The sequence below is a fragment of the Ambystoma mexicanum genome, chromosome 7q (assembly GCF_040938575.1).
Source record: "Ambystoma mexicanum isolate Mex_15411 chromosome 7q, UKY_AmexF1_1, whole genome shotgun sequence".
Taxonomy (NCBI): Eukaryota; Metazoa; Chordata; class Amphibia; order Caudata; family Ambystomatidae; genus Ambystoma; species Ambystoma mexicanum.
This window is the reverse complement of record NC_090941.1, coordinates 712,256,899-712,283,046: the sequence shown is the minus strand read 5'-3', so window position 1 is coordinate 712,283,046 and position 26,148 is coordinate 712,256,899. Positions and strand designations below refer to the sequence as shown.

At 46.0% G+C, this 26,148-nt stretch overlaps 1 protein-coding gene across 4 annotated transcripts in view; it reads left to right on the top strand.

Annotated features, from left to right (window-relative positions):
* Positions 1-26,148, top strand: part of IFT88 (intraflagellar transport 88) — a 2,010,164-nt gene that overhangs the window by 343,391 nt on the left and 1,640,625 nt on the right. For all 4 annotated transcript variants that reach the window (XM_069640006.1, XM_069640003.1, XM_069640005.1 and 1 more), the window contains 4 exons: positions 55-121; positions 207-276; positions 4,306-4,396; positions 24,494-24,598. In XM_069640006.1, the coding sequence (XP_069496107.1) occupies positions 55-121; positions 207-276; positions 4,306-4,396; positions 24,494-24,598 (333 nt within the window). The remainder of the gene's footprint in view (positions 1-54; positions 122-206; positions 277-4,305; positions 4,397-24,493; positions 24,599-26,148) is intronic.

The following is a 26,148-nucleotide window of genomic DNA, read 5'->3' as shown; positions in this document are numbered from 1 at the left end:
CGAGCTACAATATGAAGGTACAGAATCTACTCAGGCTGTTTAATTTTTTCATAGGAGGGAATTGCTCGACCAATGACGGCAGTTCGAGCTGCTGGATACACCAAATCACCAAATTTCAGAGGTAGGAGTTTCTGCAATCCTCCAAGTGTTAAGATGATTGATTGTTTTGGTTAAAAAAAATTACATTATGTTTTCACCCTTTTTAGGATCTTCATTTGATCCCCTTGGTCAGTCAAGAGGTCCTGCTCCCCCTTTGGAAATAAAAAATGAAGATACGTATGTACAATTATTAGATAATGTCTATGGAATAAATGTTGAGATGTGTGATCACCTTAAAAATGCTGATGGTCAACGAAAATTAATACACTAGGAAATAAACCTATCCAGTACTAATCATATCTTGCCCTTGTACATTTTCCACATGGAGTTCAGTATGTAATTCTGATTCATTCCAATGGCATTTGAACAATGGCAATGTGACATATTCCTACATGTTGAGTAACCCCTCCCCACCTGTGGTATTTAACACAGGTATTTTTAGTTTGGGCTATAAGGTGGTGCTTGCACCACCTATGAGCAGAAACTATTGCATTAGAGTACAGATGGTAAGAAATGACATATGAGGCGGGACACAAATGTTGTGGTGTTGTTTGGTTGTTTGCACACCTATTGACTTTCCTAAGGCCATGCTAACCCTGATAGCCGTTCCCACCCAGATCCTGCCCAAAACAGCTCCTCATGGGAACACTGTGAGGTCGCTTTAATCAAGCCTTACTACCAAACATTGCACTTTAAGTGCCTACCAGTGTTTTTTCAAAGCAGTCTTCTGGGAGTTAATTACTTAATTGGAGCTGTAAACATGCAACTTGTGTAATAAAATCATCTTAACCAGGTCTGCCTTCAGCCGCTCGATTTATAAGCACTATGCATGGCCTTCACTTAAGCCCTGTTAAAAACAAGCATTGGCAAAGCCAACAGTTTTGACTTGTGTATATGTTTTAGGCATTTGCCAGGCACTGCTATTATATGCTGTGGTACTCTCACCACTTTGCACCTGCTACAATCAATGGGTAGTTAATACTACTGCAGCAGTGCCTGGCAAATGCCTTTTCATGCCTACAAAGCAGCCCAAACTGTTGGCATTGCCTATGCTTGTTTTATATACATTGTGTTTCTGCATGTGACTTCATACCTTTCTTAAGCCTCCCCTTACTTAGTAGTGTGGCAGGCTCTGAATTTCCATCTATGAAGATTGTATTAAAGTAATGGAATAAGCGTCTTATATTTCCCAATGCTTAGTGTTTTCCCTACCTAACAAAACTAAACACGGTTCAGATCAGTAGTCCGTGAGAGACCAAATCAGAATCTGTCCATTGTCCAAATAACCTACTCTAACCCTACCACTATTATAACAATGAAGGATAATGACTTGCTTCTCCTGCAGACTTGTCCTTCACCAAGTTCAGTTCAGTAAACTATCCTCAAGTAGTTCTTGGGTAACCGCTTTTATCAACTCACTCAGTTCCAATACTAGGTTGTTCAAGTTCTCAACCTTCTCTTTTACGTGAATATTCTTTTTTTTTCTGGTTCATTTCTTCTCTTGTTTTACCTGTAGTTATACTTCTCGTTCTCCCAAGGTAACATCCAACACTTAGGGCTTTCCCCTTTTCTTCTTTGGATTTTGATATTGAATTCAGTTTCTGTTTTCTCTTTGGGCTTGGCCCTTATTCTTTTATCTATACTCTCTTCAGGCTTTCCCCTTTAACAGTGTTTCTTATTTTGTATTATATCAAGATGTTTTCCTTGATTGCGATGAGCATAAACATTCCAAAAAGGTTTATCATTCACTCCATTCAATGTCAATGCTGTATCTGGGCTGGGACAAGTATGAGCTTTTCCAGTAAGGATTTTCAGTTCCCCTCCCGGGTCTCCTGCTTTCCCCATTACCTGCCGTGTTCAAGGATAGCGTCACCATGTTTATAATGTGGTTAGGACCTTCTCTGCATGTCTGGTTGGCCTCACCTTTTTTTCGCGTTGCTGTATAAGCGGTTTCCCCGGTCTCTCACTTGCCGGTATGTTCCGCTTTCATTCGTGGGAAGTGGTATCTGCGTTGCTCATGGGACCACTGGTCCACCACTGCTCGGTTGTGGTAATGCCACCACTTGGCTCTCGCTCGGGATAAGGACGCCTTGCGTCGCATCAACTTGTCTCCTCTCTCTGGGTTTCCCCGACGCTATGCGTCTGGGTCTGCAGTTTGCTTCCTCTTGATTCTAGGACACGCATGTCCGGCTTTTCCTCAGTGTAAGTCAGCAAGCAGTTTTGTTCTGTATTCCCCCATATCTCTTTATCCTCGTCTCAGTAAAAGGTTGTTTTCTTCTTTAAAGGTTAAATCGGAGTTTCTTGATGACAATAACATATGTTATGTTCTTTATACACTTCTTTACTAGATAATTTTGGAGAGGCATTGTTGGTAGGTTTCTTAGGGAGTTCCTCAGAAGAACGGTAGTCCTTATCCCCAAAGGGGGAGTCTCTCATGGTGAGGTCCTGCTTACATCTACCCTTATGGAGGGATTTGCAGAGCTCGCTCACTTCTCTAGCCTCACAGGGAAAGGCTCCCCCCTGCCGAGAAGTGACAAATTCCTGTGATTCATCACATTAGTTAATTCTTTTTTCTGAAAACGTTATGGCCAAGTAGGAGGTAAATAAATTCCAAATAGCGCTTCAGACTTCTCCTTTTTCTTAAGGGCATTTCCAAGTCCATTTCTTGTACATGATCAGACTCTGAAGGAAAACTCAAAATACTTTACTAGTAATAAATGGACAGTGATATTTTACTGCAACTGTTCTGTGTTTACCGTTTACGACCACACTTATCTTGCTGATCATCGTGAGAACAATTGAATCAGCCCTACGCTGATTTCCCGCCAACCCCTACTGTTTATTCTTTCTAGAGCTGCCTACCCCTTATTGTTGAATTCTTTTTGTAGCTCTCATGGTTTCATTCACACACCCCCTTCTTGTCTCCTACTTTACTTTCCTCTCTCCTGCCAGCTTACCTGCTTTGAATGCAAGACTGTAGCCCTATATTGTGTAAATGTACCTTCCCAGGTGAAGCGCCGCCTTTTTACATACTCAAATCATACATCCTCCCAAATTAGAGAAGGCAACTGGGACATGCACCCCAGGAATTACTTAAGGTGTACAATTGATTGGTTCAGTTTTGTTTTCACTCTCTTTAGGTCCCTCCCCAAAAGTTTCCATGCGGTTTCCTTCTTTCATGTCCTTATGTAAACAGTATCAAGTTTTACTTTTACATTGCTCGTTTTTTACCAGGAAGAGAAAGGGTTTTCCAATAAAGTAAATTAAGCACCCCCACGCAATCGTGGTACAGACTTCCGTTGCATGTCAAATTTCCCATCTTGTTTTCGTTGGTCTGCTAGGGTAACCTAGGTGGAGATCTTCTCATGACCTTCATTGGGACTTTTCCTCATTGCACCTCGCTCCTCAAAAGTGCTTTCTCTTTGTTACATTGAATCACCCCTCTTCGGTTCTATGTTCATTTGAAGTGGGCCTGGAGGATAGCTCAGGGAAACATGATTATCTTTGTAGCAAGATAACAATGAGCGGCACAGATTTGAAACTCGTTCCCGCACTTATAGGCTAGACTGGCATGAAGCGCGATAAATGAATTTGGTAAAGGTTGCTTTCATTTATGAATAAAATATTATCAATTGAGCAAAATACTCTAGCATATTCTTCTGCAATATTTTGATCTCATTAGGAGTTATCAACTTTTTTAGAAGGGCATTACTTTGAGGAAATGAAAAGAATTATTTTATATGGTTCCATGTGATAATTCCGCCGCAAAAATATAAATATCGCGATACAAGAATACCGCCATATTTTTGTGGAGAAATTCACAATGGACCCTGCGGGGGGCACCCCCGCAACCCCAGCATCATTTTCTAATGTGCGGGGGACATCAGAAAAACCTGCAACCCCCGCTCCCACATAATATCCCCAATAAAAATATTGTCTATGGCGAACCAAACAGCCATATTTACGGCGATATTTTTGTTGGGGATATTATTACCTGATACCTTTTATATAACATATATGCCGTTTATTTCCATCAAGTTGTTTATATCAATGGTTCACTCATCTAAAATGTCAATGATCATTGTATTACATTTGTCTTGCAAATATGAATATTAGCCAATGATGTAAATCTGCCCTTCAACAAAGAAAACACACCCGTATTTTTTAGTGAGATTAAGGTTTGCATTTTCTGCTTTATATTTTCAGCCCAGAAGAAAAGATCAGACAATTAGAAAAAAAGGTTAATGAGCTGGTTGAAGAAAGCTGTGTTGCCAACAGCCGGGGAGACTTAAAACTGGTAAGCTGCATATTAATGTGAAATATTCTTTAAAAAAAGGAAGGACAGGTAAGTGAAACCATGGCTTTGAGTAGACTTAGTGAGCAGGAGGAAATGGGGTTTATATTGCCACAATAATGGTGGAAGAGGCAGGCTTTAATCTAATTTGGCAACAGAAACCTTTTTGAAAAGACCCAAATATCAATTTCTAAAACTGGTAAAAATCAAAGTATGTTACCGTCTGCGTTTTGAGACTTGTGGTAAGTCAGAATCAGTAGTCAGACAACTCATTGTGGTTTGCAAAGTGATTGTTTTATTTGGTGTCAAAACTGAATCCTAACCTTACGCTTCTGGTCCCTCTGCGAAGAGAAAGAAAAGAGTTCAAAACGGTTGCATGTCAGGATGTCGTACAACATAAAGCTTGGCTGCCGACTAGAAACCTACGCTAACCTGATCTAGTCCTTACCACTAAAAACAAAAACATCTAACTTGAACACAAACGATTTCCTAAGGTCCGTCTGCCCAAATGACCAGCTCTTGGCTGTCTTTTGACCCCCACTGTACAATCTCTGGATTAGACAAGGTTCCTTGTCTGCCACTTTCATCCTCAGCAAATTTCTCTGGTGTTTTCACCCTCTGCAGTTCCGCTTGGTTTGGGGCCCCTTTGGCCCCTACCCCTCCCTGGGGGTCTCGGGATTCACCCCCTCATTAGGTTGGTTGGTTGGTTAGTTGGTTGGCTGCGTGTTCTGGGCCCAACTGAATCACGCCCCACCTTGGGCCATAGGTTTCACCCCACGCCCCCCTCCCTCTTCTTCGGGGTGTTTGCACTTCCCTTCCTCAGCATTTCATGGGCTTCCAGCCCCTCTCGGGCTAGTTGATTTCTCAGCCAGTCTTCAGCGCCTCCTAACCCCTCTTGCAGTATCCCCAGGCTGTTTGTTCTCCTCCCGGGTAACTGGTTTGCTGCAGCGCTGTCCTTTAGGAAAAGCTGTATTCTGCAAGTTCAGCAAGGGACTTGGCATCAGTTCCAGCAGGCGCTGGCGAACCACTGTCCGTGTGGTTACATCTCTTCATTTGGATACGGGACCAAGCTTTTCCAGCTCCCACACTCCTTCCAGGTAGCAGCGCTCAGAGGCCTTTCTCGCTCCTCCGAGCACAACACTTTCTACAGGGGACTCCTTCTTGGCTGCGCCTCAAAGGGGGACGGATCCTACAAGCTTCTCACTCTCTCCCTCCTGCTCTCGCCCTCTGTATCATATTCATGGGCCCTTTTTTCCCTCCCTGTAGGGAGAGGAATCATTCCGTTGGTCTGGTGCTTCCTGCACAATTGGAGACAGTACATGGCCAGAAACCACACTGGCTAACTCATTATGAATATTCACAGAGTTGTCTTGTGTAATCCCCACATACCCATAAAGACATTATCTGCCTGGGACAAGGTAGGATAACGCATATCCCTGTTAAGAGAGGTCCTGTCGTTCAAGGGGGAGTCACTCCCAGTGGGATCCCATTTTCCCTGTCCCCGAACCAATGCCCACCTCACTATTAATCGCCAGAGGGACGAGCAGCCTACTCCTTATATCTCGCCATATAAACCTAACAATGGCCAACACCCACTTCAACTTAACTGTTGAATCTTCAGAGATCCCACCTCCTCCTCAAACTGCCAACACATACTCCAGCCTCTACCTGCCCAACCTACCCAAATTGGCATAAAAGGCGTTTTAATAAATGCCGCTTCATGGTAGCCCACGCTACAGATATAGCAGACTCAATCCACAATGAAAATATTGACCTCCTGGCCATTACTGAATCCTGGCTTCACCCTGCAGCAGGGCCTGCAATCGTGCTAGCCACCCCGGACAACTATACTCTTATAAGATCGGACCGCACCACCTCCAGAGGCGGGGGCCTTGCCATAATTGTTAAGAATAACCTAACGCTAAGTCTTTCCACATCCCATATTACTAATTCTTGTGAATCCCTCACTGCTAAACTCACTATTTCCAACAAGCTATCACCATCCACTTGATATACCGACCACCAGGCCCTTTAGGTTCCTTTGAGGAAGACCTTATGAACTTACTATCAGACAACGTAAAAAACTCATCACAATGCCTCATCCTAGGAGACTTCAACCTCGGATTTAGCGGCCCACTAGACCCTTACGCCTCATAGATTAATAACTCCCTTGAGGAACTAGTTTTTACCCAAAAGATTACTGAACCCACTCATATTAAAGGAAGAACCCTCGATTGGGTGGCCGAACACAATTGCCCCACCATTATCACTTCTATATTGCCTCAGCTTTGGTCCGACCACTACCTAATATCCTTCTCGCTAGAAGCCACACCTCCCACGAACACTAGCAGTGTAGCGCCTGCTGTTCCAACCAGAAACAAAAGAAATATTACTGCGGAAAATCTTATCCCCCTCATCCTTCCTACACTGAACGCTATCTCAGACCAGACTGACCCATCCACTATGGTAGATATGTACAACAAAGTGATGCTTGCATCCTTAGATGTCATTAATCCACTGAAGGTTAGAAAGAGAAAATCGCGCCAACACTTAAACACTTGGTTTTCGCCCCATCTGAAGGCCATCAGACACGAGAAACGTCCAAGTGAAAAATCTGGAGATCAGACCCATCAGACCTCAACAAAAACAACTTGAACAAACTAGCCACCCTCTACAAAAAAGAAATTATCTTAGCTAAACAAATCTTGTATAACTCCCGAATTTCCCAAGCCAAATCAAATACCAAAGAATTGTTTGCCGTCCTTAAAGAAGTAGAATCTCCCATTCAAGCTCCCGACTCCTGCCTTAAGGACAAAAATTGGTGCACGAGCATACAGAATGCCCTGGCCAACAAGATAACAACTCTCCAGGCGAAGATCAACAATAAAAAAGATACCCTTAGTGCCACTAAGACTGTTATCAACGCTACTACGCCCAAGACTGTCACAAACATCATACCTCTACTCCAGACCACCCAGACCCCACCTACACCTCTGACTCCCAGCTTCCACTTTAACAAAGTTTCCATCAAAGAAGTTGAAAAAATTATCCTCACCCTCAAACCGTCTAATTGTCGTGGTGAGTCATGTCCAGCCCAAATCATAAAAGATGCTGCCCGTGAACTCCCCCCATTCATCACTAAACTTATAAATGCCTCATTCACATCAGGCACCATACCCAGTAACCTAAAACATTCTTGGGTCCTCCCTCTCCTTAAAAAACAAACTCTTGACCCTTCTATCCCTACTAACTACCGCCCCATAACCACAGTGCCATTCCTACTGCAAATCTTGGATAAAGTAGCATATCTACAAATCCAACACCACTTGGAACAAAACCACCTCCTAGGAGTGCGTCAGTCTGGCTTCAGACCTCAGCATGGTACTGAGACTGCACTCATAGACCTCAAGGCACAACTAGACACATTGAGAGACAAAGGTAAGACGGCACCCCTGCTACTCGTTCACCTCTCAGCTGTGTTTGATTTGGTAGACCACCCCATACTCTGCAACCACCTGGTCTCAGCGGCCTGCTTCTCTCAGGAGGCAGTCGCCTGGATACAGTCCTTCCTTGATAATAGGACAATGCGAGTCTTCTCTCCCCTAGCAGCTGCGGACCTTGCGCCCATATCATGCGGTGTACCCCAAGGCTCCTGCGTATCTCCTACCTTGTACAACATTTGCACAAAGCCCCTTTTCGATGATCTAGATGGTCTAGGTATCGCCTACACGAATTATACCGATGATACACAGATCCTCATCCCGTTGACGGGAGATTATGACAAGGATTTGGCCTTTGTGAACAGAGTCTACCTCATCATCCAGGCATGGATGGCCTCTCACGGTCTATGCCTGAATGATGCCAAAAGCAGAACTCCTCGTTTAGGCACACCAGCCAACATTAAAAAACTAGGTCCTAACTACGCCTCCCTCATAATCGATAACAATAACATTACCGTGGCCAAGGTAGTTAAAACTCTTGGCTTCTACTTAGATTCTACGCTTACCTTTGGTAAACAAGTAAACGCTATGGCGTCAGCTACCTCCTACACCTGCAAGCTGATCAGGGCAGCTAAGCCTTTCCTCACACCCAACAACTGCATCACTCTAGCGAGAGCCCTAATCTTATCCAAACTGGATTATTGCAATGCCTTGTATATAGGCAGCAACAAATATATTACGTCCAAAATTCAGACTCTTTGAAATAATGCCCTGAGAGCCGCCCTAAATCTCCCCAAAAAGGCCCACATTTCTGACCTTAGGAGATCCGTTAACTGGCTCTCTACGAAAGATAAAATACTCCTCAAAACTGTGTCCTTGACACACAAATGTCTCAACCAAGCAGCCCCACAATACCTCACAGCCAGATTCACTAGACAAACAGCCTCTCTGCCCCTAAGAAAAACGAACTTGAATCTACTACTAGTACCTAGATTTAAGCTTACTAAATCCGGAGGGAGCAGCTTCCCTGTCAAAGCAGCCCAATATTGGAATTCCCTCCCTCCTGCCTTAAGGGAAAATGTACCCTACCTACAATTCAGATCTAGTCTTATTCACTGGCTAAAGGAACACAACGTCTGACCCCGCCTCATCTGTAATCCTCCCGTAGCACTTACTGTATATATGTGACTTCACTGTTCGTTGCTATGTGCATGCGCATCACACTTATTCTTGATCTTACTGTATATACCTATTATTATCTGCCCTGAATGTTGCTGTTGTTGTTGTTCATGTAACTTTAGATGTACTCATTCCTGTGCTCCATGTAGCTTAAGCTTAAAAACCCTCTTTTTCCTTCGCGCCCGAATACCTCTGTGTCAGGTGCGCACTATAAATAAACAAACAAACAAACCCAGGGAGTGTTAGGATTATCACGCTCACCAAGATGGAGGAATTGGAACCTTAGGATGGTAACTTGGAATGATTGAACATTCTAAACTGCCTTTCAGCACAGACACTGAAGCAGTAAGAATGTTTTTCAAGAGCTCCTGATTTATGAGGCCTAAAGAAGAAACAATAAGACAGCTGACACTGAATAGGAGATACTTGAGCATCAGGAGAAGGAGCAGTTCATAAATACCGGTGGGATTGTAACTATCATTATCATTTTTAAATATAAGCATAATAAGAAAGTACTAACTAAGCAGTAGAGTAAATGCCTAGAACATGTATATACATTATGTAAGTCAAGAGTTTGTGATAATTTAGGAGTAGCTGTTTAAAGAAAGTGCAACTGAACCAGTCTTAGTCAGCGGCCAGCGTGTTCGCTATTCATTTTGGGAGGAGGCGCGGGCGATATGCGCAGTGCGAGAATAAAGCACAACTCTTTTCATCTGGGGCCGGATTGTTGAGAAGCGCAAGTCCTTGAGTGAACTGAAGTTACAGGGAAACTCTTGACTTTAAGGTGGTGTAACAACAATCGGACAGGCAGTGAGCGCACTCGTCATCACCCTGACGTTGCGAGCCAGTGACGTCTGTTCCAAAAACGCTTGTGCCTTATTCGTACGATGTGGAAACGCAAGTCTCCAACAGTATTACAAAGGAGTGTATAGGTGAGCAGAGGAAGCAGCGCGAGTGTGCGCAAACTGAACAGCCAGCTACAATTTGAAGAGGACAAGAGAGATCTAATTTAAGACTAATGAATAGCCATTTTATGGAACCCAAGAAATAAGAGAAACTTCTAATTGAAATAAGCTCAATATTAAAGAAAAGACCTCCTTAATTGACCAGTTATGTTATGTTATGTTATGTTATGTTATGTTATGTTACGTTAAGTAAATTTATTAAAGCGAGACAAAGACCCGAAGGTGCCGGTAGTCCACCGGTAGGTCCCCACAGATAGAGAGGCAGCAGGACCACGCACTCGCTCACTCACTCTAAACAAATACAACATTTGTTTTAGTCTTTTTCTGAAGGACAGATGGTCAACAGTGGCCCTTAGAGAAAGAGGGAGGGAGTTCCAAAGAACAGCAGTCGCCACTGAAAACACCCCACCACCAATAGTACTCCTAGACGGCACAACGTCCTTTCATCGCGGGACGTTGTTTCACAGGGTTTTTTTTACTGAGAATTTCTTTTAATCGAAAAAACCCATTGAATTTTTTTGGGGGGGTTAAAAAATATATATATGGGATGTGGGTTTTTGGTAATAGATAAAAACTGAAAGGTAATGGGGGTATGGGGGGGACCCCCCCAAAAAGAAATGTAAAAAAAAATTGATGTTTTTTTTTGCTAAATTCACGGTAAAAACCCCCATAAAAAATCCTGCAATGAAATGACATGGAACCCTCCTAGACACCTGAGGAACACAAAGGAGCAAATGGTCTGCTGAGCAAAGGTTACGGGAAGGACCATATTTAACAAACATCTCCGGCAAATGGCTCCAGAGCCATAAAAAGCCATATGGGTACTACTTAGGATGGCCACCGGACGGGAGAGGACGTAGACACAGGGCTCTCCCCCCGGTCCTAGACAAATAAGCAAATACACAACACAGCTGATGCCCACAGCAGCTCACCACCACGTGAAAATACGGGCTCCCCGCAGTAGGGCTGAGGGTGCATGCCTCAGGAGGGTCACGTCACGACGGAGGCAATGGCAGGCAACACTGTGTAGTGGGCGCTAGCGACACCGTGTGAACACCTGCTGCACCGAGATCAGTGCCTGTATCGGGAGCTGGCCCGCCCGCTCTTCCCGCAGTCATGGACTGCTAGGAGATCGAAATGAGTAAAGGGGCAGACGAGGTGCAGCAGACGGGACCTGACGGGCACTTATCGGAGAACCGACTCAGGATCCCTCTCCCTGGACAAAGCCTCAGCCAGCAAGGAGTGAACGCGATTTCCTCTCCATTCTCCAACCGAGGACCCAACTCCGGTGCTGGAAAGGGAGGCCGGCACACACAGCTGGCTCAAGCACACAGCCTGCTCATTGTGGAGGAAGCGGGTGAGGTCACCGGAAAAACTGGTCTGAGGGACAGAGCAAAGGAAGCTTGCAACAGAGCTCGGGCCTGCCTTGGAAAACCAGTGAAGTTACCAGGGGAAGGAGTTGAAATTGAGGGACACCGGCTCTGGTCCTGGGAGAGCGCCCCCTTCCCCTCACCCCCAGACAGGGCACCACTCTGCAGGCATATGCCCCAAGCAGTGAGAGATATAGTTAAGCTGGGCCTAGAGTCTGCTGGAAAGAGGCCTGATGGAAATGGATATTACGAGTGAGGCTGCCTGAACGGTGGACCCAGGTGGCAGTCGCTAATACAGGGGTAAGGCACGTAGGCACTGTAAAATGGGAGGCTACCCAATAAAAGAGCTGAGCATCTGGAGGGCGCACCTACAGGGGGGGAATCTGGCGGATGCCGCACCCGAAGGCAAAGGGTACTCCAGACAGATTGATAACCATGCCATAGCAGCAATTGGCCCCCAGGTCACAAGAGGGGTGTCTTCAAAGGTGCTGGCGACAGCAGGCGACGGGACTGGGAGATAAGGAGAAGCGAGGAGGGCAGGAGTCACCAAAACTTTGCGAAGAGGCAGGAACCATGGGAACCAGTAAGGAGGAACTGGTCCAGTGCTTGAGCGACTTACAACATAGAATTACCACCTCCTTCCAGGACTAATTTGCAGTAGTGAAAGAAGAAATTAAGCTAGCCATGAATGAACTGAAAGCTGAAAATGGGAAACTGGAAGAGAGAATGGACACCACTGAAAGGGCATTTCAGGACTTGGTGCACAATGTCAGCGGAACGGACGAAGTTCTGGACCACCTTGCTTATCTCTTGCAGAACCTCGAAATTCAATGTGATCTGGAGAGCAGGTTGCAGGGCGAACATAAGGGTGAAAGGCTTACTGGAGGACATTGGGGACAAAGACCTGAAAGCCACAATGCAGCAATGCTTTGGGGGTTTGCTTGCTGAGGTCTCGCCTGAGCAGATAGGTATAGATAGTATACACGAGTGAGGCCGAAAAGATCTGACCCCGGGGCACGCCCCTGAGATGTGCTGGCTGCCATGACATTTTATGGCCAGAAGGAAGACATTTTGAGAGCAGGCAGAGACTCACAGCACCTTGCAGTGAATGGGAAGGAAATATCACTTTATCAAGACCTGGCACAGTCTACCCTACTCAAGTGGAGGGTGATGGGACCAGTGACCAAGTTACTAGTACAGAGAGCATTGAGATACAGATGCTCCTTCTTGTTTGGCCTCCTATTCACCTGGGAAGGCCGGCGGCATCTAATGACCATGGTGGAAGAAGGCGAAAGGATACTACAGATTGGTACTGAGAGGACGGCGCATAAACTGGTGAGGAATCCATCAGGCAAGAGCAGATGCAGCTGGGAGTGTGAACTCATCTCTGAGAAGAAGCAAGGGAGTGAAGGACTGGACTGACGAGGAGAAGGGCGAGAAGAGCTAAGTTCACAAGGGGCCAGTCCCAAGCAAGACATAGTCGATTTAGGCCGGAGGGGCTGAAGATTGGGAGCAGACATGTTAGAACCCTCTGGGTAAGGGGAGGGTGATTAAGACATGTGAAATATTCGAAACTGTTGTGGGTTACAATGGGACAACAGTTGGCTTGGGGGAAGGTGGGAGGGGAGGATTCAGCATGAGTCTGTCTTGGTCCGATGGGGTTGAGACTCTCTATTTGAAGGGGGTCAGTAACCTGTGTATTCAACTGGGTCACGTCCGGGGGGGGGGATTCTTCCCTGGGTCCTGTTGGATTAGTGATTTGACCTGGGAGTTGCGGGGACTGGGGGGGGGAGGCAGAGAGGTGGTGAAAGCACATCCCAGGATCTGGGGTAGAAGAAGCAGCTGAGCAGTGAAGCAGTGGGGGAAAGGGAAGGAGAGGCACCGTGGGATTGCTTAATCTCTTATCGGAAAAAGCTAGGGCAGCTCCAGACGAGGGAAAAGGTGGGTGTTTTGATGCTGCAGGAGACACATATTAGAAAGATTGATAAGGGGTGGGGGAACCTACCTCAATATTCGAATGTATACCAGGCCAACACAAAGGGGAAAACAGGCGGGTTAATGGTGGCCTTTAAAGACACACTGAATATGCAGGTAATGCGGGCGCAAGGGGACAGGGAGGGACATTATCTGTTTGTTACTGCCTGGATAAATCTACAGAATTACACGGTGGTGAACATATATGCCCCAAATACTGTCCAAATAGGTTTTCTAAAGGAAGTCTTCACACTGCTAGAGAAGTTTACGGAGGGAGAGATCGTCCTGGCTGGAGACTTCATCTTAGCATGGGACCCTCTGGTGGATAGGAGTTTGGGGGGAACAAAAGGGGCCACAGGGGGTGGATGGGGCTCTGCGGGAGAGGGTGGAGAGGCTGGCTATACTCGATGCTTGGAGGGTGCTCAAGGGATCAGAGACGGGATACACATGTTATTCCCATGTTCACTGTACAATGTCTCATATAGACTACTACTGGGTGCCCCCGAGGTTGATCGGGAGGGCAGTTGACATGGATGCAGGATCAATCTCACTATCTTACCGCGCCCCATTGAAACTTACTTTAAGCTCCCCAGGCTTAGAAAGGCAAATCTGCGGGTGGGGGTGCCCTAATGACTTGCTGGGGGACCCAGTTCTGACGGAACAGATCGGCGCAGAAATAAAACAGTATTTTAAAGTAAATGATTTCTCGGACGTGAGACAGGCTTTGATATGGGACTCATTCAAAAGCAGTACTTGGAGGAGAACTTATAGCGATAAAGTCCACACAGGAAAAGCAATGGGGTGGCGAGGAGAGGGATCTAGAGGATCGGTTGAGTGACATTAGACAGTCCCTGATGGGGAATCAATCGCTGAACTGCGCAGGTTATATCAGCATACCCTTGGACAACTGGACATGATTCAGACTCGCAGGGCAGATAAGTTCCTGCTGGCTGCTAGGCAATGCTACTATGTTGGGGTGAACAAAGCTGACCGACTGTTAGCTCGACAACTCAGGGGGAAGGTATCCGCCCGGACAGTCATGAAAGTAGCCATGGAAACTGGGGAAATGGTGTCAGACAATGGGGCAAAAGCAGACGCCTTTGCAGCCTTTTATGGGCGGCTATCCTCCATGTGCCTCCCAGACGAATGAGAACAGGACTCTTATCTGGGGGAGACAACTGCCTCAGCTCAGCACAGTGCGGAAGAAAGGGACATGCTGGAAGGGGATATTCAACTTGAGGAGGTTGAGCTGGCGATTAAATTGCTACCCCATGGCAAAGCACCAGGCCCAGACGGTTTTACAGCTCTGTTTTTATAAATAAAATATAGGGTGCTATTGGCACCTAGGCTGACAAGCCTGTTTAATACCTTCAGAGTAACACAGGCGGTTACAAGGCTAATGGAGGAAGCCAAAATGGTGATATTCCCCAAGCCGGGAAAGAATCCAGTTTGCTGCAGGTCATACAGACTAATAGCTTAGTTGAATATTGACGAATAATCTATACAAAAGTGCTGCCGAAAAGACTGGCACCGCTGCTCCCTAGGTTGATGGGCTCAGACCAAGAATGCTTCGTACCTGGGAGACAAACCTTTGACAATATCTGGCGGGTGTGCCACCTTATAGAAAAAACAGAGCTCAGGCGAACTCCGGCAGTGGTGGTCGCGCTGGACGCTGCAAAAGCGTTCAATCAGATAGAGAGGACGCTTCTGTCCGGGACCTTATCTCACATGCGCTTTAGTCTGAATTTTATACAGGAAATAAGGGCTAACTATCACTCGCCTTCTGTGCGCCATGCCATCAAAGGTCGAATTTCGAGACAGATCCCACTGACTCGGGTCAGGCAATAAGGTTGCCCCATGTCACCACTCCTATATGCTATATATTTGGAACCATTTCTTGCTAGCATTAGAGTGGACCCAGGATTGAAGGGTATAGAATTTGGGAGAGAAACACATAAGATCATGGCCTATGCAGACAACATGTTATTAACGCTTTTAGACCTAGATACCTCCTTAGAAGAGCTGGGGAAAGAACTTGATACATTTGGCAGGTTATCGGGCTTGAAAGTAAACAAACGAATGTCAGAGATCCTGAGTTTGGCTCTGGACCAAGCGGACAAGGTACGCATCCAGAGCAAACAGCCATTTCGATGGGCTAAGGGGGAGGGGGATCAAGCAGTGGTGTAACACAGAATTTGGGGCCCCCCTCCAAGCCATGCTGAGAGCCCACAGCTCGGCAACAAATCTCTACACTCTTGGCCGGCCTAGATTACCACGCTTGCGCAATATGCACGAATGTGCTGCTGCAGGTGTACGCCACGCACTGTACTAGGAGAAAGATATATATGTGTTTTGATGCGTTATGCAGCACACTTTCGTGTTTTCGTGCGTTTGCATTTGTTTTGTAGGTTAATACCAATCCAAAAAAAAAACAATACATGCAAGTCACCAACAGTGCACAGGAACATTAATGCTTTAATGAATGTATTGCTTTTCTATTAAAAACGCCATAACACAATAGAAAGCTGTCCAACTGGCTGCACAATGTAGACCATTCTACACACGTTATAATATTACAGTAAAGCATGCCAGGCCACATTTAGGCACACCTAGACTGGTTGCACCAAAATTCCAGTCGAAGCAATAACACGTATCATGGTTGTTTCATCACCGCTGCCCTGAAAAATATACAATGCCACAGTAAGAAACTGCTATACTGGCAGCACCCAAATGCCAGTCTAGTCAGGTAATTACACTTAGCAGGACTGCTTTATCAGAGATGCCAAGTTAAAAAAAAAGTCCAGTCAAACTAAGAAATTATTAGACTGGCTGCACCAAAATGCCTCTCTAGCCACTGGATGAGGATGACCATTAGGATTTATCACACAATCCCCGCCCCACACGCCCCCCCCCAACCTCCCAACCACTACAATCGGCTCCTTGGCCTAGAAGTACCTCCACGCCCCTCTTCCTTGTCCCAGTGCTTACATATGAGGCAAGGTGCCTCATAGGTAAGTACTGGGATGAGGAACAGTGGGACTAGGAGTAATGAAGATTACAGGTAACTAATCCAGGCATTACCTCCATGTCCGCTACCTCATCCCAGTACTTGTGTATGAGGCAAAGTGCCTCATACACAAGTACTGGGATGAGGAAGATTAGGGCCAGGAGTAATGAAGATTACCAATAAGTAATGAAGTCATTTAACACAAGCAGTAGTGCAGCACCATTAAGCCAACTGGGCTTCAGTCCTCCCTTCCCCCCAAAAAAGCTTGGGCTATGTTGACTAGACCTGGCTGACCTACAGAACAGGACACAGATGTTAAACGGTGCCTGAGTTTTGCCGTTAACAAACGGCGGGCAATTACTAACATAAAGTATTTCACTGTTAGTACCTGCATTCAAACGCATCATTTTTTAGGCAATTGAAATTGTGATGTGGGTTTAGTACTTGCATACCAAGGCATTAGTTGGAAGGGTAGAGAGGGGCAGGAGACCGGTCATTCTCACAGCAGTCCATAAGTGTGTGCTTTCAGCCGTAAAGGAGAGAGTTAACTGCTTGTAGCATTGAAGCTGCATTAGAATAGTCTAATTAGAATGCGTAAAGAAGTTAGATGCCCCCACACAAATATGCCTGCCCCTCCCACACTGCATGTGAAGTTGGTTCCACTTCCATCATTTTTTAGGGTTAGCCCCCCCTCCCGAGATGTATTGTTGTGCCCCTGAACACAAGCGCGCACACACCATTCACCATTCACGGACACCCAGCCATCCATACATTTAAGTGTGCACTCTTTCACCATACAGGCACACTCAGGTTGCCAAACATACATTTAAGTGTGCATTCTTTCACCATACAGGCACACCGAGGCAGCCAGTGCCGGCCCCAGGTCTGCCAGTGCCCTGTGCAAGATTTGTGCACCTCCACTCCCTGCCCCACCCACCCCAAAAGCAGAACATCAGGGGGCTGTTCTTGTAAAGTGTACCTTGCCGCCAGCTCAGTCATTCACTAACAAAAACATTGTAAAAGGGACGTTATGGTTAAGTTGCACTAGCAAAAACCTATGAAATTCAATGGAAAAATGTTGTTACAGGAACGGTATGGTTACAGGTAAAACCGAGAAAAAAAAACTGAAATCCGACAGTTATGGTAAGCAAAGCGACCATAACTCGTCCCACCAGTGTGCACTTCAAGGACTAACACCCATGACATCAAAGATGCCATCACAAATCTCATTCATGACAGCAAGGTAGGTCTAGTCATTGCCCGCCCTTTGTTAACGGCAAAACCCAGGCACCGTTGTTCTGTAGGTCAGCCAGGTCTAGTCAACATAGTCCAACCTTTTGGGGGGGCAGAGGGCCAGAGGGCTGAAGCCCAGTCGGCTTAATGGTGCTGCACTACTGCTTGTGTAAAATTACTTGATTACTTATTGGTAATCTTCATTACTCCTAGCCCTATTCTTCCTCATCCCAGTACTTTTGTCGGAGGCACTTTGCCTCATACACAAGTATTGGGATGAGGTAGCGTACATGGAGGTAATGCCTGGCTTAGTTACCTGTAATCTTCATTACTCCTAGTCCCACTCTTCCTCATCCCAGTACCCTACCTATGACTCACCTTGCCTCATGTAAGCACTGGGTGAAGGAGGACGTAGCTAGCTGGAACGCAATGCATATCTCATGGTTGGGGCGTATAGCCTCAGTGAAGATGGTGATCTTGCCAAGGGTGCTATATTATTTTCAGGCCCTTCCAATCCACCTTCCCGTAGCTTTCTTTAAAGCTCTCAACAAGGTAGTCTCAGCCTTCATCTGATGGAACAAGCGCCCAAGGGTACTGTATAGAATTATGGTGGCGGAAGGAGGGGGGTGGGGGCTGAGAGCCCTCACCTTCAGAAAGTACTACAAGGCGGCCCATATGAGGGTCATTAGAGACGGGTTGTCTGGGGAAGAGACGAAGAGTTGGGTACGGATGGATAGAGCGGTCGCACGGACATTGCTGCAGGAAGTTCTGTAGTTAGAATAAGCGGACAGATCGCCCAGTATGCGTATAAACTGGATTTTAAGGGCATTGATGGACGTGGGACTCTTTCCACCCTCCCTTGACACCATTATTTAAAAACCTGCAGTTCACCCCAGAGTTAGAGACAGGGGCATTTAATAAATGGAAAGAAGCTGGGTGCTTGAAAGTAGGGGATATGTACGAGAATAAGGGGGTATTAACATCTGAGCAATGTAAACAGAGCATTGGGCTGGCAGAACGGGATAGGCATCAATACATTCAAGTGAGGCATTGGGTGGTCAGCCTAAAGATTCCAGAGAAGGCAACTAGACCGATAACCCCTTTGAAAAATTCATAACTACCAGGTATCCTCTCTATATAGGCTGATAACGGATGAACCTACCACCACCCCCAAAATGGCCTTATATGGCCAAGTGGGAAAGGACCCTGGGATGTGAGTTACCGGCTGAGCATTGGGCCAGCACATGGTGGAAAATTCCTAAACTGACATGCTTGATACAGTTACACAAGGCTTGTTATAGAGTCTTGGTGCAATGGCATTTTACCCCCGAGGTATTACACAAAATCACAAATACTGCAGTGAACTGTTGGAGGGGGATGTAAGGATAAGGGGATGTGGGCTCACATATGGTGGGATTGTCCGGGTATCCAACCCTTTTGGCAGGAAGTTGTAAAATAGATGGGAGAGATTTTCGGGACAGGCCTGGATGTGGGGCGGAGGGAATGGCTGATGGGATTGGGCGAGGCTGCGGATCACCTGGGTTCCAAAGAACAGAGGAAGGCGTTCATGGTTCTGCTGATCATGGCTTGGTTTACGATAGCCCAACTCTGGAAGCAAAATAGAACACCCTCTGGCATCGATTGGCTGCAAAAGGTATGGAAATGCTTGGCGCTGGAATGGGTTACGTATAGGATCCAGGGAGAGTATAAGGCATTTAGGAGGGACTGGGGATTGGTCATGGTGTATTTGCAAGGGGGCTTTCGGATTCAGTGGTGCCCTCGGAATTTACGGATACTGTACTTTTTATGAACAATGCTTGACTCGGACAACAGATACATCAGATGTACGAAGCCTTAATATGGGATGTGCTGCAGAGGGGATGTTGGGAAGGGGGGGTCAGGGAGGAGTGAGGAGAGGGTTAATAAAAATAATGGATGACGCAGAGAGATTTCAATTTAACTCTAGTTTCCACAGGGAGCCAGTGAAGATCACATAGGACCGGAGGTGTGGCAAATTTAGGCAGGCCCACAGCCAGGCAACCAGCATAATTTTGCAAAACCTGTAGGCGTTGGGTCGGGCATTTGGGCTGAGAGAGAAACGGAGCATTGCAATAATCCAGAGTACCAGATATGGTAGCAGAGACCACATGGCTTCTCAGACTCTCTGCAATATAAGGCATGATTTTCCTCAGCGTTCTAAGTTTAAAATGACTAGAGCTCACCTTCCAGATAGCCAGAGGGACGCGACAGGGATGCCCCTTTTCTCCTCTAATATTTGCGATAGCTATGGAACCCTTTGCAGACATGATGCGCCAGTCGCACTCCCACAGAGGCTTGCGCACGGCAGGACAGGCCGATATAGTCTCCTTATACGCCGACGATGCCCTTCTTTACATCCGCTCCCCAGAAATCAACCTTGCTCCAATCCTTGCGATGTGGCCCGATTTGGACACATATCTGGGCTGAAAGTTAACTGCTCTAAGTCGGCCCTATTTCCGCTCACTGATACCACGCAACCTCCCTCTGACCTAATGGGTTTCACTTGGTCCCAATCCAACATTACTTACCTGGGGGTGTTGGTCTCCTGGCACCCTGAGAAGTTGCGTATCGACAACTATCAGAATTACCCAACTAACCTGACCACCAAAACTGCTAGTTGGGCTAGACTCCCCATCTCTCTAGCTGGTAGAATCGGAATACTTAAAATGGTAGTGCTACCTCAACTCTTATACCGATTCACCAACCTCCCGCTATGGCCGGGTGATTAATTCTTCAAGGTGCTACGCGGCATTACTAACATCTTTCTCTGGCATTCCGGTGCAGTCCGCCTCAAACTTACTACACTCACTACCCCCAAGGAATTAGGCGGGTTCGGCGGCCCCGACTTTCTTAGGTACTGGGCGGTAGCCCAATCCCAATTTGCATCCCATTGGTTCAACACCACAAACCCCCCTCCTCATGTCCGACTTGAGAAACTGAAGGTTAGCGGGCGTACGATTGGCTCCCTTATTCTCAAACCCATCCCGCCTGACCTTGGCTCAGCGGACCCCGTGGTTAGTACATCCCTAGCACTTACCAAAGTATGGGCAATGGTTGCTACGCCTCACCCATTTCACAGGGACCTCCCGCTCTGGAATTTCTTCCATGATGTTGCATACATTCCTCAGTCCATTGTGTCTCGTTGGGCTGAGGCAGGTTTCTTAACACTTCGCGATGCCTATGAACAGGGCAATTTCCTTGAGTGGTCAGACCTCCCTCTCTCCCTCAGGCGTAAACCATCAGCATGGCTACAATACTCCTCACTTCGGAAGAATCTTAAAACCAGATACCCTGATTTCCCCACAGTGCCACCAGACGATCCCATAATTGCTGAACTCTGCTCCTCCGATTCCTTCAGTGGAAAGGTATCAAGACTTTATAATCTACTACAGACCAGAGCCACCCCCTCTTTTACTAAACTTAGACTTAAATGGGAAGAGGATCTCGGAGTCGATATTACCGATGAGTGCTGGTCCCGAATGTGCGCGCGTACCCAGGAAGTGTCCTATAATTCTAGGTTCAAATTACTGCAATTTAAGGTACTGCACAGCTATCACCACACGCCTACTAAACTGCACGTATGTTCCATGAAATTTCACCTAATTGCCCCAGATGTGGCGCTGACCAAGCTACTTATATTCACATGACCTGGCACTGCTCACACCTGACGCAATACTGTCACAAAATATGCTCCACAATATCTGACATACTAGATCATACCATTGACCCTTCTCCTATGTGCTGCCTCTTCCACAATTTCCCCAGGCTGAAACGGGATTCTAGGAAATTGGCGGGACTCTGTATGGTGCTGGCAATACGCTGCATACTATTGTGCTGGCTTTGTCCCAATGCTCCCACGTACGCGCAGTGGCTCAGGGCAGTCACCTGGGCGCATGACACCGACGGGGCCTGTGGGGCACTACAACATCCCCATTCGAGACTAAGGGACATTTGGCGTCTTATTTCGTAATTACATGTCTGCCTCGTCCTCCAACTCAGACTCGGAGATTTCTCCTCCTTCCCAATCCCCTCAGTGATCCCCCCCTGCGATTTGATTCTTTGTTAGCCTGTTCGCAATGCATCCTTTATCATTCGTCCCTTGTGACATGCGTGCTAATTCCGTACTTTACTGTAAAGCCTGCTTGTTGTAATTTGCAAATTGATGTCATGTTGTGCCCCTCTCTGATTTGTTGTTCTGTGTGTTGTCAAGTCGAATAAATTAAGTTTTTAAAAAGAAAATGACTAGAGCTACATCTAGCATCCTCCTCTGAAACCATGGAAAGCCATGAGAACATTTTCCCTCCCAGGTTCTTAACTATGGGAACCAGGGTTGGCAGAGGGACCCAGGAGATAGATCAAACATATTGTGTCCACATAGAAGACATAGTAGAGGGTTTTCCTAAAATCATACTTGCCGTCTTCTCCGAGTTTAGCTTGATCCGATAGGCATTCATCCAATTACCAATGGCAGTAAGATAATTGCGCAAGCGAGATCACAGTACCGATCAAGGGAAACTCACTTTGATTTGATTTTAAAGAAATCTCAAACAGTGTTGTAGGTCATTCTAGATCAATATGCAAGATACTGTACATAAGTTATTTATTAAAATATCAATTCAGAGTCTAGAAAGCTTAGTAAGAAAGAACAAGCTATAAAGAAAAGAGAAGCACAAGTCAGTCTACACAGGTATGTTAAGGAGAATAAAAGTGGCAAAGAGAATAAAGGAGTGTAGTGAGCGAGATTAGGACTCGCAAGCGTTATTTATCTCCTGGCCAGTCTTTATGTTGAAAAGGCTAACCTGTGTTATTTTTATTTTAGCCACTTCCCCTTTCCCTTCGGGGTGACATGTAGCCAGTAGTTGTGATATTCTGGGGCAAAGCACTGCGAGGGGAACGGTGGGGTTCAGCAGCTTCCACAAAGGATATGGTACAGACCTGAGTGGAATATGGAAATGAATTCCCACACTGCAACACTTCTGCACTTGAATGGTTGAGTCTTCTTATTATCTGCTTGGTCCCGCTCTTGGGGTTGTTGCTTGCCTGCATCTGGTTTCACTGTTTCGCTCTCCCCTCTGCTGGACTTGCCATTTGTGAGTATGTACAAAGTTTGGGTCTCTGTAGCCAGTTCCTCACTCTGGCAGCTCAACTGAGATCTTTTTCTCCAGGGGAAACAAATGCACATCTGTCTACTTTGCAGCTGCAGGCCCCTCTCTCTTCCTTCTGCTCTCTTCCCGATCAAGGCCTCTATTAACCACAGAGGCTCAATGGTTGGGATTGGTTGGTGGGACGGACTGTTTGCTCCTTCTGTTCGCTGTGGCAGTTCCACATCGAAAGTGCCATAGACAGTGCCGTCTCTGTGCCTCATGAATACTGCCCTTTCTATAAACCCTTTTTTCTTTGAATCTCTGCCTTTTTGTTTCTCCCATGGTGATGGTCATCTGCTGACAAGGATGGAAGAAAGACTCTCACATCTAAGCTCCTTTTGGTTCTTAGGGTACTTCACCACACACATACAAGCCCTTTAGAAGGTTTGTTTCTGTAATCTGAAAATTCTATAGATCTTTGAGAATAGGAACTCATCATCATATTGGCACTTGCATGATCTTGAGATCCTTCTCTTGGTAAAAGGGATGGTTCCCTGAATACAAGATCTTAATTTATAAGCTGGGAATTCAAGGTACATCCAAGCCGGAAACTGTATGACCTGGAAGCCTCTGAAAGTGCCATGCTGAGTTTGTGCCTCCACCTGCAGTAAGATTCTGAGTCTGTGTTTTGTAATCATTTAAGCAGCATACAAAAATTGCTCCCCTCGAGTAACTAGTGGCTGCAGCCCCAGACACTAAAGAGGCCACAGTGTGGTAAAAAAAGAACCGTTTAATTCAGCCTCACCTCCATCCTAATACACCAACTTTGAGGTGTGCGCATAGTGATGAAAAGGGACCTAAATATTAACATGTGCTTCGCAGGGATCGAAATAACTTGATGAGCAAGATCTAAAAGGGGCTCCCCGTTTATCAATCAGAAGCTTCCTCGGGGGAATTGAGTGCAAGTACATAAGCAACCCACACTTTATCTTCCATGTGAAATACAAACAGTAACTTTACTGTCCCTTATAATATTTGACCCATTAACTTTCATTGCTTATGGATTTTAGTGATTGCTAACACCAACTTTGTAAATCTGGTTGTGGGTGATGGCCTAATGGCAAAAAGACTTCTCGAACGGCCTCCCTCCGGAGTTCTTCTAAAGGTGTCCTAACCTAGGACTCCTCATGGTGGTCAGTGGGACTTGTTTTCTCTTGTGCCCATAACAAACATCCTGGACCATTCTATTACTCACACGTTCCCACTGGCCTTTCTCTGATGTCACTACTCCTTCTGCCTCATCCCTCTACTTTACTCTCACTCGCCCCCCTCTCTTCTCCACCTCATCTCACACCCTACTGTCTTTGCTTCTACCCTTCTGTCCTTCCGATTTACACACTCTTTCCACTATTCTTTCCTCACCCTCCTCCCTTCCCTTCTCTACTTTCCTCTTCCTGCTCTACTGTACTCTCCCCTCTCGACTCACCCCACTCTACTCCTAACCTCTCTAGAGGGATTGAGAGGGAGGGAGAGACGGAGTGAGGGAGGGAAGGAGAAGGAGAAGGGGAAGGAGGAAGAGATGGGGAGAGAGAGAAAGGAAGGAAGGGAGGGGGAGAGGGATATGGAGGGAGGGAGGGAGGGATTCAGGGAGAGAGGGAGGGGAGAAGGGAAGAAGGGAAGAAGGGAGGAAGGGAGAGGGAGGCGAAAAATGCTGACAGTTTAATTTTTTTTCATGCATCTTTTTTGCAGCCATCTGTTGTGATAATTCAAATCTGTATTTGTTTCTCTAAATTGTTTGCTTCATTTTAGGCTTTAGAAAAGGCAAAAGAAGCTGGAAAGAAAGAAAGAGTACTGGTGAGGCAGCGTGAGCAAATGACCTCTCCAGAAAATATCAATTTAGACCTCACATATTCTGTAAGTAATGCAATATTTGCTGCCTTTATTCAACAGTTAACTTCTCAACTATGTTTTCTGTACTGTGATTTTGTTCTTTAAAATGCTGTTTTTAGATGTTTGCTCATAAAGATGAGAATTTCATGTTTTACAGTGTCATTTTGTAAGTGCATTCTTTAACGCACCGTTGTTGCACATAAATGCTTCTTGAATGACCAGTTGTCAAAATCAAAAAGGGGAACATTTGCTACCATGATCTGATACATTTTTAGGACACCATGTTTGTCTTGCATGTTACCTTCTGTCAATCACCCTTTTGCATTGGCAATGTGAATATTTTGACAGTGCATCATGTCCCAACTCTTGATGAACAATAATGATCTCTCTCAAAAGGTGCGCAGGATGTTTGAAATGTGTATGTGAGCCCTTGCCAGAAATTAAATGATGAACATGGCTATTGTGATAAAGGGACATCTGTGGGGAGAGATGGACATTTGCAGGCAGTGATATGTAATTGGAACCAATCTTGTGGCAAAACATGCATGCAAACATCCACGTATTGTAGAGGTGTGTTTCTATGTGCAGCCCTGAGCTTAGTTACAATTCTCGTTTCTTCCATGTTCAAGGGAAGTAAACAAATGAGGCTAAGCTCCTGAAGACTGGCACCTTAACATGCATGTGTCCAAATAGGCAGAATAAAGTACACACCCCACTAGGGAATGAGACCAGGAGAGTAATTGCAAGGAAACCAAAATGTATATAAGTAAATAAATGCAAGCAAATAACTCTGCTGCCCGAGAGCGCTCTGCCAACAGATACACGGGCAGCACATTAAAAAGGAACCAAGCATCATAGATGACATCATACATGTATTACAATCTAACAAACGTGGTTGGCTAGGCACATATACTAATCCTAGCTCCATGCGGGATGCCTGGGTTCCATTGGCTGATGTTTCTCCATCAGTCACAGTGCACTTGGTCAGCTGGGCTCATCCTCGCAGGGTAAGGACCGGTCAAGGTTTGCGAAGATGACAAAGAGCTGTCTGGCTACACTAAACAACGGAACTTGGCATACAAGAAATAATGACTGGCATCAATCACTGTATCAAAAAGGGGTCTGTTTGTGTGAAATAGGTACATTCTAACCCAAGTTTTTATGGGGACCTGGGTTAGGGATTGTTCCTCCAGGTGCCTTATCAGAAGGGTTGATCTTTGATTTGCTATCTGTGGGGCCTCACAATTTCAAACGCATTGGGGATAGGTGTTAGGGTTACCAGAATATACTCTAGTTTAGGTATATGGTATGCGATTTAGGGTGGTCCGGGGGGAGGGTCTGGTGGGCAGATGCATTCAAAGGGAACAGGGGGCATGAGGCCAGTGGACCATGGCTTAGCAGGGAGGGGGTGGAGAGGGCATGAGTCGGTCAGCAGGGATGAATGGGGCTCTGGGTTTGGAGTAGGCCTTGGTCTCAGATTATGTGATGATCGCATTCTTGCTAATGGCAACAATGAATGGCTGCGTTTCCGTGAGAACATGATTCGCGCTGAGCTGACAAAGGGTGGAGGTGGC